Genomic DNA, 16,434 nt, shown 5'->3' on the forward strand with positions numbered 1-16,434 from the left:
TCTTGAGAGCCAGGAGAAATATTCACCTTCTCCTGAGTAAGATGGGCATGGTCTGAACAGGGGAGCCAGCCCAGCTCCTCAACTGAAATAAATCTGAACTAAGATGCCTCGGACCCTTCCCCCAGGCCTGAGGTCCTATGATAGTATAAGAAGAGCCTAAGTCACAGAATTTAACCCTTGAACAACCACAGCACACCACCTGCAGCAGAATAGAGCCAGATCTGAGGCCCTGAGCAGGCCTGGAACCCAGCCGAGAGTTTTGGGTGGGCTGCGTGGAAGTTCTGCCAACCTGGAAGGAGAGTTCTGTGCTCCTGTTTTAGGACACGGTTTAATGAGAAACGGCATAATGGGAATCCTCCATTCAGCAGACAGCCTCGGGATGGGAGCCCCCCGCCCACTCCCCGTGGTCATCCCCGTCCCGAGGCGGGATGGACTTTCTCATGGGCACACACAGCACCTCGTCAATGTAGATGGTGTTCTCCTTGATCTGGATCTCCTCCTGCAGGGCCAACTGCCTGCGATTCAGGCCTTTCAACTCTACGTGAGCTTGGGCTAGTGTTTCCTTCAATCTAGAAGAGGAAGAATGTGAAGGAACAATGTATGGCTTCATGTCACTGCTTCAGGGGGAAAAGTGTATTCGTCTATTTGGTGCTGGACTCAAATTGATGTGTCTGTTTCCTCTCTCCTCTTTAAGACAGAAATTTCCAATCGGTGGCCCTGGACCAGATTCACAAGGCAGACAAACCTGTGAACTTCCGACATTTAAAACTAGAATTTACCTAAACATCTGGATTTGGCCTTTAGAAAAATGTCAACATCGGGTCGGTGCCCTGCATGGCAGCAGTTGGTTGAAGTAGGTTCCTCTAGAAAGGAACCCCTAAACATGATAGATGCAAAGGGCAAAGGTCCTTATGCCCAGCTGGCTTCACCCATGATGACATTGCCTAGCCCTGCTCACAGTTGAGGGTTTTGTGTGTGTGTGTGTGTGTGTGTGTGTGTGTGTGTGTGTGTGTCAGTGTGTGTGTGTCAGGGGTTCTTGCTTGCTATGTGTGGGCTCTAGAGTGAGAAGGCTTTAGGCTCTAGAATGCTCAGGCTCAATAGTTGCTGTTCATGGGCTTAGTTGCCCTGTAGCATGTGGGATCTTAGCTCCCCGAATAGGGATCGAACCCTTGTCCCCTGCATTGGAAGGCAGATTCTTAGCCATTGGACCACCAGGGAAGTCCTCACAGTCCAGGTTTAAATGGAGCCCCAGTAGCCTTTTGCCTGAGTGGTTAAGTCATTTCAGTTGTGTCTGACTCTCTGCAACCCCATGGACTGTAGTCTGTTAGGCTCCTCTGTCCGTGGGATTCTCCAGGCAAGAATACTGGCGTGAGTTGCCATGCCCTCCTCTAGGAGCTCTTTGCTTACCTTGCAACATTGTGGGTGATCTCATCGACCTCTTTGATCAGCCTGTACTGTGCAACATCTCGACACAGCTCCACGTTAGGCCGGTGTGTCCTGGTCTCCAGGCGTGTGTGAGCCACCTTGGCAGGCCCTTCTTGGTCGAGGATGGCTTTTTCAAGAACCACAATGTTCTTCTCCTGGGAGGCGATCTCTTCCATGACCTTACAAAAAGGGTTAGAGTAGGTGAGGCCAGGCTGTGTTCCTTAAAACTCAACAGCAGATGCTCTTAGGGGGTTAGGAAGAGGGGACCTCGGATTATCTACCGATGCAGGCCGCCTGAATAGGTCTGGTCTCTTTTCCCTAGAGCAGTGACTGCTGGTAGATAAGGTAACTCACCCAGCCTTAGAATCTCAAGCATGGAATGGATACTGATGGCCATTGTTGCCTCATCTCCTTCTCAAACATGTGGATTTCCTGGGGAATGCCCCCAGCAGAGGCTGGAGGCTGCCCATGTACTTTGGTGTGTGTGTGCTAAGTCGCTTCAGTTGTGTCTGACTTTGCAATCCTATGAACTACTGCCCGCCAGGCTCCTCTGTCCATGGGATTCTCCAGGCAAGAATACTGGAGTGGGTTTCTGTGTCCTCCTCCAGGGGCTCTTCCCAGCCCAGAGACTGAACCTGTGTCTCTTACATATCCTGTACGTTTGTACCATGAAAGCTGCCTCTGCCTGTTTCCTTACCAATCCACCCACTAGGACCAGTTCTGCTCGCTACAGGAGTAAGCAGTTTAATCTGAGTTTTGTTAGTTTCTCTGATGGTGGCTTTGTGCCAACAAAAGATGCCTTCAAGGTACTTGGGTTTTTAGATTAATATGTAACTAGTTTAAGATTTTATTTCTTCCTTTTTTTTTCTTTTTAAACTTTGCATCATGGGAATTTCTAAACATACACGAAAGTAGATAAAACGAATCTCACGGACTCATCATCAATTTAAGCGATGATCATTCATTGATATATGGCTGCTTTTGAACTATAGCGGCAGAGTTAAGAAGTTGCGACAGACAGTATACATTATGCTCTCACTGTTTTGTGCTTCTGTCCAGACTGAATCCCAAAGACATGGTAATAACTTGACAGCTGTCCAAACACTACATGTATCACCAAACTGTGGCATCTTATTTTATTTTTATTATCAGTGCATGCTCATCATGTTAAGATAAGAAAAGTAGGCTTCATGGGTTGCACTAGTAAGGCAGAGTGAAGTTTAGGTTTTGTCTGTCTCTTGGAGAGCAAAGCACTGTGTTTATTATGCAAGGACACTACGGCTGTACTGAAAGAATGCACTAAACATCAACGGTACCAGACTAAGCATTCACCACAACATTCCCAACACACAGAAGAGCAATGATCAGAGAAACTGGAAATTTAAAACTGTATCTCATCACTGCAGAATTTCTTCACACAAAGGAAAATGAGGCTTCTATCAAAATAAGATTCTAAGCGGCTCATGTGTTAGCCAAGTAAGGAAAGCCATTTACTTGATGGTGAGCTAATTAAATCAAGTTTGATTGCAGCAGCTGAGAAAGAGTGTCCAGGGAATATAAATTATTTTTAAGACTGTTAGCCTGCAAGGATAGCTGCTCGAAGAGTTACGGACACAAGGAACAACATCTATAGTTAATTAAAAGCACACAAAGCACATGAGTTTGCATGGTTTTCTTCTGCTCTTCGTGAGTTGGCCGGTGTTCTGATCCTGTTCAGTGTCATTTATTGAAGGAGTCAACGCTGAGTTTGAAGTAAAGAATTAGCCTCTACGAATGACTGCATGAACTAATTATAGGTGAGGATATTTTCAAAAAGTTAAGAAAACAGGAACTCAGTACAACCTGAAGTGGAATCTACTAAGTGTTAGAGCTGCTGATGATGTGGATACATGTTGAGCACAAAAAGGCTTAGCTGAGCATATTTACAGAGCTCGTGGAAATGTCAGCGTTTTAAGGACTGTGGCTGGTTATTCATTAGAAAGTGCTTTGCAGAAGACATGTGGATCTATCATGTGTTATCGAACCAATAACGTCAACAGCGAACCATGAAGTTCACTTGGACTGGCTTCCATGGACTTGACTGTCTTCATTTCTGTGAATTTTTGTCAGAAATAGAAGTTGGTTATCCTCACTTGTCATACTACTCAGCAGTAAAATGGTTAAGCAGTGGTGAAATGTTCTTGTGGTTTATTTTAGCTTGGGGCCAAGATTAAAATTTTTCTGAACAAGAACAACCTCTGTTATCAAACATGGAGTGGCTTTAGAAATTCATTTTTGCTGCACACTTAAAAATATTTCTAAGTGAGTCAACCTAAAATCACAAGGCAAGACAGCCTTTTCAAATACTGGCTGCGATAAAGTCATTTCAACAACTGACATGATTTGCGTCACAAGTAGAATCAAGTTGCTTTCTTTGCTTCTTCTGCTGCCAAAAGTTAAAACATGAAGTAAGACCTCCATTCCCCTACACGTTTGCCAAAGAAATATTCTTCCAAGTTCTGGAAATTTTTTTTTGGACATCAAAGCAAGTGCAAAGGAAATTTCCATACTTCAAAATTCACTTAACTGTGCAATTAAGAGCTTCTAACTATCCTTCGACTGGGAGTGATTAATCTGGTATGTAATGAGGTACTAAAAGGCAAATACTGTACCAGGAGAACAATTTAACAGGATTCTATAAAGGTCCTCCAAGCAGTGAGCGTGTTCAATTAAAATCATATGCTCATAGGTGGCTATGTCTCCTTGGCAGTGCCTATCCGAATGAATGGATGCTTTCAAAGATGAAATATACAAAATATCATTACAGGTCAGCATTAACAGGTGAACCTCTGCAATAGTTTTGGTAGAAAATACTAACTTTGAACCCCAACAAAGCAATTGTTTTATTTCCCCCAAAAGAATCAATCCCCTTCTTCTCACCAGAAGACCTGTAAAAACAACACCCAGTTATAATTATTTATACTTTTAATTGTACCAATAGAGAATTTGTGGAAATTTGTTTTCTTATGTTAATATCTATGTAATATCCTTGATCTTGTGTCTTGGCCCACAAAAACAAAAATATTTACCTTCTGACCCTTTATAGAAAAATGTTGCTGACTCATTAAGGTAACTGAAGCCCTGGGTTAGATTAAACATTCTTGTACTAAATTCTAAGTATAGCTGGAGTTAAAATACGTTTTGTTCAATAAGGAAATAATTGTGTCACTGAAATAAAAATGGGGGCCACCCTACCCTTTAATTTGAAGGTCGTCTCCTCAGTGTGTCAAGTCTCTTCGTGACCACGGAGGTTTCAGACCAGACGATATGCAGGTGGAGACTTCTCTCATAGAGCGAGGTCCCTATCTCCAGATGAGGGCAAGGAACCTCACCTGATTTGTTTTAGTCCATCATTCCAGCCTGCCCAGACCATTTTTTAAAAAAGCTAGTTATCACTTTTCATTTTTATTTCATTTTCACTGGGCTGTGCCGGATCTTAGGTGCAGCCTGTGGGATCTTTAGCTGTGGCACATGAACTCTTAATTGCGGCAGCATCTATTTCATTGCCCAGGGATGGAACCCGGGCCCTCTGCATTGGGAGTGCAGAGTCTTAGCCACTGGACCCCCAGGGAAGTCCCAGGTGCTCATTTCAGATGAGGCTTCCAAGGCCTCAGCCGCACAGCCCCCAGCTCCTGCAGGGATCTCCTCTGGTAGGACGGGGCTTCTCACAGGCCTCTGCAAAGACCGGCCTCTTGCCTTTTTCCTTACAGTGGATCCTAACAACCTCTGCCTCCCTATCTCAGATCCATCTTTTGAGGCCTGGACCAAGTTCTTACTCCACTAGGAAGCCTCTTGACTATATTTGGCTATGTTTATCACCGTTACTATTATTGGTGTTGTTACTATTAGTAGTAGCAGCAGCCAATTAAAACAAAATGTTTATTTTGCTGCACCAGGTCTTAGTTGCTACCTGTGGGATCCTGGGATCTGGTTTCCCTGACCAGGGATCGAACCTGCATCCCCTACTTTGGGAGCACGAGTCTTAGCCACTGGACCACCACAGAAGTCCCAGCAGCGTAAAGAACCTGCCTGCCAGTGCAGGTGACATTAGAGATGCAGGTTCGATCCTTGGGTCAGGAAGACCACCTGGAGGAGGGTACGGCAACCCACTCCAGTATTCTTGCCTGGAGAATCCCATGGACAGAGGAGTCTGGTGGGCTACAGTCCATGGGGTTGCAAAGAGTCGGACACGACTGAGCAACTTACACCCGTGTGTGCGTGCACGCACAGAACTTCAGAGTCATAAAGAATATCTAAGAGCATACAGTGCATCTCCATGCTCCACAGAGGAGGAACTAAGGCCTGAAGCGGGGAGATAGCCTGTTCTTTGCAACAATGAGTGAGAAAGGAGGCCCACAGCAGCGCCAAGACCGTCTCCAGTCCTCCAAAGTCCAAAGCCTGCTGCTAAGACAGAGAGAGGTGGATGACATTTACTCCTTAGCACCCAGGATCACAAGCCCTAAAGGCCATTCTAGGTTTCCAGAGTGAAACCCTCTGAACGAGCTTGTCCATAGTCCCCCCAGGAAGCTCACCTTGTCCAGATGAAGAGCCAGTTTGTCCCTGGCGTCCTTGGTCTCCTTCAGCCCGTTCTTGAAGGCGGTGTCCACCACATCACACTGCCTGCGCAGGTCACTGGCTGTCTGGAACAGGATTCGGTCCACCAGGGCCTTCAGCGTCAGGGAGTTGTTCCTCTGCTTGTCAGCCTTCTCCACGTTGGTGTTGGAGAAGTCCAGCCAGTCTTCCAGACTCACGGAGCTGAAACGGGACCCACGCACTCATTCATAGCATATCTGGACTTGGCGTGGGGGTGTAGGGGGGAAGGACAAGTGACTGGAAACCGTGGGAAGTCAGGCCTCCCTCCACCAATGGAAGCACCTAGAACATTTCCCCGTCTCTAGGCAGAGTGAACACTGGTCTGTCAGTGGCAATAGCTGCCACTCTAGGGAAATCTACTTACTCTTTGCCAGGCACTGGGCTGGCACTTTACAGACACTCTCTCATTTAATCCTCACGCTGGCCTAGTGAGGTGGCTTTCATACCCCCATTTGAAAGATGTGGAAAACAGGTTCATAAAGATGGAGTAACCTGGTCAACATCACACAGGTAGGGTCAAGCTAAGTATCAAAATAAATTATAGTAGTCACAGATTATAATGTGAGTGTGTGTTCAGCTGCTAAATTGTGTCCCACTCTTTGCCACCCTATGGACTGTAGCCTGCCAGGCTCCTCTGTCCATGTGGTTTTTCCCAGGCAAGAATACCGGAGTGGCTTGCCATTTCCTTTTCCAGGGGACCTTCCCAGACCAGGGATCGAACCCATTATCCTGCATTGGTAGGCAGATTCTTTACCATTGAGCTACCTGGGAAGCCCACAGATGATCATACACTGAAAAAAACAGGATAATCATGAGTGTATACTGAAATGCTATAAATAAAACAATTGCTAGTTTGACAAGGAATTAATTGCTTTATATAGCACTGAGGAGTCTCAAAATAATGTTAATTGGGAGATTCAACATTATGGAATGTTGTATATTTTGTCATATATATATATACTACATATATGACAAAATATACAATATTCAAAATATGATGCTATTTAATAAATGAAGAAGCAGGCAGAACAAACCTATTAGAAGCCGGGAATGTGGTTCTTTTGGGGGGAGGAGAGAGGGGGCATTGATCAAGAGGGGGCGGGGTGGAGGTTTTGGTGTTGGTGGTAACGTTTTATTTCTTGGCCTGGTTGGTGGAGACTGTTTGCCATCTGGGATGGCCCCTGATGACCCCCATGTCTCCTGGTGTTCACACTTTTCTACAGTGCCTTCCCCTTGAATTGTGTGATGAACTCATCGACTCATTTCTCATGAATATATGTGATGAGAGGTCATGTCTGAGATGAGGTTGAAAGAGGAAGACTATGGCTTCTCTCTTGGACGCCTTCTCTCTTTTGCTTCCTCTTAGATCAGCTGCCATGTCAAGCCTTCAGATGAGACCGCAGTCCCAGTTGACAGGTTGACTACAACCTGAAGAGTGGTGAGCCAGAGGCGCCCAGCTGAATGATGCCTGGGCTCTTGACCCACAGAAGCTGGGAGATAACACGCTTGTTGTTTTAAAGCTGCTAAGTTTGGGGGTAACTTGGTAACAGCAAAAGATAACTAAAATGATGATAATTCATTAAACCATTGATTATTATTTGTGCAATTTTCTTTCTTTTCTGTTTCTTTTTTTTTTTGGCTTGTGGGATCTTAGTTCCCAAAAGAGAGGTTGAACCTGGGCCCGGATAGTGAAAGCACTGAATCCCAATCACTGGAATAGGAAATTCCTATGCAGTTTTCTATATGTATGATTTACTTTAAAAAAGGAATTCTGGTGCAGTTTTCTGTACGCATGTTTTACTTCAAAAAGAATGTTTTAAAAATTAGAATGAGTTAGGTCTGTGATCTAATATTACTTGAAACATGTAAATCAGATGTTATAGAAAAGGTAAAGAGTATAATCTCATTTTTGTAACAAAACTATTTGTGTACATGAGTGTATATGTATGTTTGTATGAACATACAGGAAACACTGGCTATCTCAGGGAAACTATTAACTTGCTCTTTATACATTTTCAAATTCTTCTACTTGTTAAAAATGCAAATAGGTAAGTGAATAAATTTGAGAGGTTTTAAGATTTTATTTCAGGGACTTCCCTGGTAGGCCAGTGATTAAGACTCCATGTTTCCACTGCATGGGGCATGGGTTCCAGCCCTGGTTGAGGAACTAAAATCCTACACCCCACAAAGTACAGCCAAAAAATATTTCTTTTTTACATCAGACTTTCTTAAAGTGGGGCCTAGCCTGGAGGACTGAGGCACCACTGGGCCCTATAGGGTAGTCACTGCTCAGCGCCTGCCTTCGCCTAAAACCTGCCTCTTCCCAGCTCCCAGCCTAAGGTCAGGATGATGTCCTAGGTCCTGCTGGCCTCTCCAAGAAGCACTGGGGCATCACACAGTGGGGAGGAGGACAGTGTGGCCAGGCCAGCAGGGACTCACTCACTTTGGTTCAACCCTCACGACGTTCTCAGAATACTTGATGTTTGGTGAGTTGTTGTTGAGTGAGAAGCAGATATCATCAATGGTTATGGCTGTAAACTTGTCCCTCAAATCCTTTTCAAGATTGTACTTGGCAGAGCGGTTTAACCTGAAGGGAGAAGGTAAATTGGGTTTCTTCCTTTCGAATGCCCAAGTGGCACCTACATCAGGTTCTTGGGAAACCCTGGAAAACGAAGCTAGTCTAGTGCAACACAATGGCACTTCCTCCAATCCTCTCATCCACTCAACACACACACACACACCCCATTAACGCTTGGTGACCAATTAACGTATCCAGGCCTGGACTTCGAAATCCTCCTTTCAACTGTGGCCTTTTCTGACGTCACCACTGTGGCATCCTGTTTGTGAGAGGTCAGCCCGGGCAGAAAATGGCTCCAATGTCCTCCACTTTCTAATCAGGGGTGAAATTCTGCCGCATCCCAGCCTACCACCAGAGAGCAACTGTCAGGCATGAGAGGTTGTCCAGGTCTCGTTCTGAGTGTTCCCTGGCCACCTTGGGGCATGCAGAGTGCTTGTAGGATATTAAACCCCATTCTTCCTGTGCCAGGGAGCATAGTCTTGCTGGGCACAGCTTTTCCTAGATACCCCCAGTGGAGATGTGGGGGCAGTACCTGATTTGCTCGCATGTCTCCTCCAGGGTGCGGGTCAGCAGGGTCATTACTCCCCGGATGATCTCATGTTCCTTGATCAGCTCCTGTTCCACCTCATCATGGACCAGGTCAATGCCAACCCGCTTCTCCCTGGCCGGGAGAAAAGTGGATGGTCATCCCATGCGTGGAGGGAGACAACTCAAAACTTGCTGACTTTTAAAACTATCAAGACAACTGAACCCAATCCATCTGGATAATGTGACGGGGATGTACATTGAAAGTGAAAGTCTTAGTCACTTAGACGTGTCTAACTCTTTGTGACCCCATAGACTGTAGCCTGCCAGGCTCCTCTGTTCATGGGATTTCCCAGGTAAGCATACTGTAATGGATAGCCATTCCCTTCTCCAGGGGAATCTTCCCAACTCAGGGATTGAACCTGGGTTTTCTGCATTGCAGGAGGATTCTTTACCATCTGAGCCACTGGGATATACATTAGCTGGTGTCTATTTGACTTCAAAATATCCAAAAAACAAAGAAGAAAAATGAATCAGTGATTGGTCACTTGGTCTGAAAAATGCCAGCTGGACTTTTTTGCCTTAATTTCGCCATCAATTCAGAAGGCTTTTTCTTCTTACCTATTTATTGGAAAGACTGTCTTTTGACTTAGAACTTTAAAGACATATGTTTTCTTCCTTGAGCCCAGTCTTGTTTTTTAACAAGGGTTGAATTGAAAAAGATGCTTTATAATAATAGTAATAATAATAATGTCAAAATTAACAGTACTCTGTCACTGAGCACTTACCATGAGACACACACTGTACTGAGCTTTTCATGTGAAAACTCATTCTCCTATAACCTTTCAATTACAGGTGAGGAAACTGAGTTTCAGAGAGGTTACAGATCCTGAGTCACAGAATTGGGCATTACACATGCTTTTAACCACTTCCTCCCAAAATTGATCGGTCACCATCTGATAGTCTGTTCTTTTCCACCTGCCTGATAGTGCTTGTGAGGAAGGCTCCATCACTCACCAGCTGTGTGGGCTCAGGCACATTGTATAATTTATCTATGCCTTGGTTTCTTCTTCTGTGAAATGGGTATAACTATCAGTACTTCCTAGGTGGTGGCAAGGAACAAAAGAGATATGAAAGCAGACAGCATGGGACCCGGCACAGAGTAGCAAGTACTCAATCCACTTAGCAACATCTACATCCTAATCACCCTTAGGTGTGGAATTGAGCCAACTGGATGCTGCCTTCTTTGAGCAGCTGTTACTTTCCTTTGCTTTGCTGCTGCTGCTGTTGCTAAGGCACTTCAGTTGTGTCCGACTCTGTGCGACCCCATAGACGGCAGCCCACCAGGCTCCCCCGTCCCTGGGATTCTCCAGGCAAGAACACGGGAGTGGGTTGCCATTTCCTTCCCCAATGCATGAAAGTGAAAAGTGAAAGTGAAGTCGCTCAGTTGTGTTCGACTCTTTGTGACCCCATGGACTGCAGCCTACCAGGCTCCTCCATCCATGGGATTCTCCAAGCAAGAGTACTGGAGTCGGTTGCCATTGCCTTCTTCCTTTGCTTTACCACCTCTCTAAATCTGGTTGCTGCAGAGGGTCCTGGTGAAGCTCACTGAGGCAACAGGGCTTTCTGAGAAGGAGGAACAGAGTGGGCAGAGCCAGAGTACAAGCAGCTCAACACCCCAAGTGCATCCCCCTGTTGGGGATGACATTCAGGACCGGATGGAGAGCTCACTGGAGGCCCAACCATCAGGGACCTCGTTTTTGAAGCTGAGAAATTTGAACTTGATCTTGAAGGTGTTAGGGCATAGCGTGGTAAAAAGGGATTTTAAAGCTGGGGAGTGACCTGGAAAGGTCTGCAGTGGGGAAAGTTCACATAATAGCCAGTGTAGATGATGCACTCGATTGGAGGGGGCTATGCTGGCAGCAACAAGACTTGCTATGGTGCTCCAGAAGATTTATGGGGATCAGGTCTGTGAATCAGAATCACCCCAAAGCAGAGAGGAGCATCCTGCTCATAGTACTTACATGAGAGAAATTATAGTAAAAAGGTACATTAGCATAGTGCTCTCTGGAGAAGGCAGTGGCACCCCACTCCAGTACTCTTGCCTGGAGAATCCCATGGACGGAGGAGCCTGGTAGGCTGCAGTCCATGGGGTTGCGAAGAGTCGGGCATGACTGAGCGACTTCACTTTCATTTTTCACTTTCATGCACTGGAGAAGGAAATGGCAACCCACTCCAGTGTTCTTGCCTGGAGAATCCCAGGGACGGGGGAGCCTGGTGGGCTGCCGTCTATGGGGTCGCACAGAGTCAGACATGACTGAAGTGACTTAGCAGCAGCAGCTCTGGATTATGAAGTGCTCCCATGAGCTCTGTATGCGAGCAGGCTTGTCCTCTAGCAACGGTATCTGCTTTATCTGCCCAAAATAAAGACCACCATTTCCCAGTTTCTATTGGTGTGGCCATGTGACTAAGCTCTGGTCAGAGACGCAAGTAGAAATGATGAAAGCTAAACCGTAATTATTCCTACTTGTTGGAATGTAGACATAATGGCTGGCACTCTAGTTGGCATCTTGAATCATGAGGTAACCTTGGGAGTGAAAACCAAGCACAGGGAGGAACAAGATTAAAAAGGCCTGGGAGCCTGACACTGTGGCATGCCATGCCAACTCTGAACTAGCTCCAGATTCCTTAAATGTGAGAGGAAAAAGGGGTCAATGTTATTTTGTCCCTTTCTGATTATCCACAGCCAAACCCAGTCCTCACATATATTGAAGTTAGTTAAGGGCAGAGTTTAGACATGAACCAAGTCCAGTGCTCCTTCTGCTGCCCAGCACCATGAGTATGCTGAGATAATTTCAGGCTCTAAAAGAACACATGCTTATTTGTTTCATTCTAACCCACCACCAAGCACAGTCGGTTTTTACCACTCAGCACTTCATTTCCCAGATGAGTCATTGGAGGAACCATCTCTCCTACCTGTATTCCAAGCATTTCTCTGTGATGTGCAAGGGCTCTTTAAAGCTCTCGAGGGCTTTCTGCAATCTGGTCTGATAGAGGAGTAGATCTTCAGTTGCATACACCAGCTGCTCAAGTTTGTCATCTAACTCCTTCTTCCAGAACCTGACTTCCTCAAGTCTCTGTTCTGAAGCACACAGAGAAGTCACTCCAGGATGAATCTATTCCCAGTGCAGTCAACTCTTAGATTAGAAATTTGAAGACTATTATGAAACTACCGAGATACTTTCTTTCCTTCTCAGAATGGTGCTACTTGGGGTATCTATACATCTTTATGTTTATTAGAACGGAAGAAAGGAAGGAAAAAGAACATATTTCTTCTTATATTCAACATCAAAGTAATCCAAAGATCATTCTACACTCATTGACTCTAATTCCTCAAGGCGCCCTGTTTTAAATAATTTTTAATTTTGTCAAAGACACAAAAGTATATTGTTTGAAAAGTCCCTGGGCACCACTTTGAAATTGTGTTCATGGGAATGGGATTGTCAAGAGAGCATTACTCTTTCTTTAAGACTCAGCTTAGGATTTCCCTGCTGGTCCAGTGGTAAAGAATCTGCCTGCCAATGCAGGGGACATGAGTTTGATCCCTGGTCTGGGAAGATTCCATATGCTTTGGAGCAACTAAGCCCATGTGCCACACCTACTGAGCCTGCACTCTAGAGCCCGGGCTCCACAAGAGAAGGCATCATAATGAGAAGTCTGCACATCACAACAAAGAGTAGCCCCTACTCACTGCAACTAGAGAAAGCTGGAGCACAGCAACGAAGACCCAGCACAGCCAAAAATAAAAATTAATAAATATTAAAAGCAAAAGACTCAGCACAAATATTCCTCTTTAGGATGTCTTTTCCAACTCTCCAGCGTCTACTCCACCTTCACTTCTGTACCCCTTCCCACAGCACCTATCTAGTTATATTCTGACTAACAATTTTTGTATCTTTCTCCTCAATCTGAGAGCCCCTTAAAACAGAGGCTCTGATATCCCTGTGATATCCATAGTGCTTAGTCCATGGATGCTCTTAGATGCTCAACAGATATATATCAAATCAATAAAAGAATGACTGATGGATGACTGCAAATCAGACTGGGTTACCACGTCTCTTGTTGTTCAGTCGATGAGTAATGTCTGACTCTGCGACACCATGGACTGCAGCACGCCAGGCTTCCCTGTCCTTCACCATCTCCTGGAGCCTGCTCAAACTCATGTCCATTGAGTTGGTAATGCCATCCAACCATCTCATCCTCTGTCGTCCCCTTCTCCTCCTGCCTTCAATCTTTCCTAGCATCAGGGTCTTTTCTAATGAGTCAGCTCTTCTCATCAGCTGGCCAAAGTACTAGAGCTTCAGCTTCAGCATCAGTCCTTCCAATGAATATTCATGGTTGATTTCTTTAGGGATTGACTGGTTTGATCTCCTTGCAGTCCAAGGGACTCTCAAGAGTCTTCTCTAACACCACAGTTCAAAAGCATCAAAAGCATGTCTCTTAGGGCAATGAACTTAAAGACAGAATCTGGAGAATACATGTTTCTCTCTAATATTTCAAGATAATACACTGCCACTCCTGAATAGGAAATGCTAATGACAATACAGTATCATGCAAACATGTTTACAAACATAGCAAGTGTGTTATCTTACCTAGTTTCTTATTCACATCGCTTTGAGATTTTCTTGTGGTCTTTTCAATTTCATCCACAAGTCTCTGGCTTTCTGCTACCAGGCGTTCAGACCGGGACCTTTGGGCTTCTGCTCTGTGGTACTGGTTTTTGTTAGCAATTTGCCACTCTGCGCGCAAGAACTTGGGTGGCTGTTGTAGTAGTTTGGCCATTTGAAGTTTCCAAAGTCCTGCTCAAAAGTAGATTTTTTTTTTTTTTTTTAGGTTCACTAAAAGCAAATTGTCTTGTTTTTAATGTCAGATTTTATTAAAGTGTGACATTCGTACTAAAGAGTGCCCAAGCCATAATCGGTACACAAAATGAAAAACTCAGTATATCCAGCACCCAGATCAAGAAATAAACATTACTAGCACCTCATGCCTTGCTCTGGCCACTATTCTTCACCCCAGCCCCACACAGTAACCACTATTCCAATTTTTAACACTATACATTAGTTTTGATATTTTTGAACTTAATGCAGAATCCCTAAGTACTCTTTTTTCCTATACACTCTTTTATCTGACTTCTTAACAAACAGCATTATGTTTGTAAAGTTTATCAGTATTGTTCACATAGTTGTAGTTTGTTCATTCTCATTGCTGTGTAGTATACCATTATACCACAATTTATCTCTCTCTCTCTCTCTCATTTTTTTTTTTTTTACTGTTTATGGATATTTGAGTTTTCGGTTTGGGGTTATTATGAGAATGCTATGGATATTCACATTTAGACAGAATGTGTATATTGGTGAATACATGCATGCATTTTTAGAACTCATTTGAATTGCTAGGTCATAGGGCAGTGTTCTATTTTAGTATTACCTAACAGATGAATCCAGGTGTGTTTTCTAAAAACAAAAAGGGCAAATGTGACATCTGTAAACTGACAACTGGGTACTGAGCCTATTCAGCAGATAACAGAAACAAAAGTTTCCCAGGACAGAGAGCAGGAGAGAACAAGAAGAGGAACCCATGAAGAGGTAGCAGGCAGAGGCCAGCAGCAACAGAAAGAGGAGTATGTCTCTTCCTCCTCTGCACACAGTGGGCTTCCCTGATGGCTCAGATGATAAAGAATCCACCTGCAAAGCAGGAGACCTCGGTTCGATCCCTGGGTTGGGAAGATCCCCTGGAGAAGGGAATGGCAACCCAGTCTAGTATTCTTGCCTGGAGAATCCCATGGACAGAGGAGCCTGGCAGGCTGCAGTCCATGGGGTCACAAAGAGTCAGATAGGACTGAGTGACTAACACACACACACACATACATCTGCACACAGCTCTGCCTGTGAGACCTGTCTTCCTCAGACAGGGTTGAAATTTGCCCCCAGCCACGTGCATGTGTGCTAAATTGCGACTCTATGGACTGTAGCCCACCAGGCTCCTCTACTATGGGATTCTCCAGGCAAGAATACTGGAGTGGGTTGCATGCTGTCCTCTAGGGGATCTTCCCAACCCAGGGATTGAACCCTTGATCTTACGTGTTCTCCATTGGCAGGTGGATTCTTCACCACTAGTGCCACCTGGGAAGCCCTGCTGCTGCTGCGGCTAAGTCGCTTCAGTTGTGTCCGACTCTATGAGACCCCATAGACGGCAGCCCACCAGGCTCCCCGTCCCTGGGATTCTCCAGGCAAGAACACTGGAGTGGGTTGCCATTCCCTTCTCCAATGCATGAAAGTGAAAAGTCAAAGTGAAGTCACTCAGTCGTGTCCGACTCTTCGCAACCCCATGGACTGCAGCCTACCAGGCTCCTCCGTCCATGGGATTTTCCAGGCAAGAGTACTGGAGTGGGGTGCCATCGCCTTCTCCATTGGGAAGCCCTATCCTCACCCAAAACATATGAGTGCCTGCCCTTAAAGGCTTCTGAATTTCTGAAGGTTGGAACTGAAGTCAGATCTTGACCAGGCTGAGTCTCAGGCCTCGGGCCCCCTCTGACAACATGAGTCTCCTAATCCAGTCCATCCAATGGCCTCTACTAATTTTGTCTGAGTGTGGGGCTCAACATTTAACCCCAGATTTCTGGATAAGTCTGAGCAGCTCCCAGAGAAATCGAAATTAGGGCTAAATGAGGTCGAAATTAAACCTAAATGTTGGCTGATTTCAATGGGCACAAGGCATTGGGAAAAAAAAAAAAAGTTGGTGTGGTGGGGCCGAGGCTTACTTACCTCAGCGCCACAAAGAACTACTTCACAACTTGGGGATAGGAGCCTCCTTACTCCAGCGGGAGCTCAGGGCCTTTGAAGAAATGGGACGTAAACAGCTCAGGCTCTATGGCAACCGGTAACGCGTCACCAGGGCAAAGAGGGGTGGGGTCTTCTGCGAAGCTGCGTTTACTCCGGAAGGCTTTGCGCAGGCGCGCGTGTTGTCTTTTCGTCTGCGCTAGAGACTTGGCGATGTGGCTTGGGAGGGCTCTGGCCAGATAGATATCTACAGCGAAGATGCGGGACACCAACCTGGGATTCAGGAGGCCTGCGACTGGTCCTGCTGAGGGCTGGGCCACCTCGGGCCGCACTGGGTCTCCCCAGATGGACCGCGAAATTGGGCTGGACGATGCCTCCAGGTCCTCGCAGCCGCAGGCCGGCCTGCTGCTGCTGCTAAGTCGCTTCAGTCGT

General features: G+C 45.6%; 1 protein-coding gene across 1 annotated transcript; it reads right to left on the bottom strand.

Annotated features, from left to right (window-relative positions):
• Positions 1 to 314: 314 nt before the first annotated feature.
• On the bottom strand, positions 315 to 16,061 carry TEKT1 (tektin 1). The gene is made up of 8 exons (NM_001075783.2): positions 15,988 to 16,061; positions 13,813 to 14,019; positions 12,137 to 12,302; positions 9,168 to 9,296; positions 8,501 to 8,644; positions 5,997 to 6,219; positions 1,408 to 1,604; positions 315 to 569 (listed from the first exon to the last, which is right to left on the bottom strand). The coding sequence occupies exons 2-8, from the start codon at positions 14,000 to 14,002 to the stop codon at positions 362 to 364; spliced, it is 1,257 nt and encodes a 418-aa protein (NP_001069251.1). The 5' UTR covers positions 14,003 to 14,019; positions 15,988 to 16,061; the 3' UTR covers positions 315 to 361.
• Between the last annotated feature and the right edge of the window lie 373 nt (positions 16,062 to 16,434).

This window comes from Bos taurus, chromosome 19 (genome assembly GCF_002263795.3).
Source record: "Bos taurus isolate L1 Dominette 01449 registration number 42190680 breed Hereford chromosome 19, ARS-UCD2.0, whole genome shotgun sequence".
Taxonomy (NCBI): Eukaryota; Metazoa; Chordata; class Mammalia; order Artiodactyla; family Bovidae; genus Bos; species Bos taurus.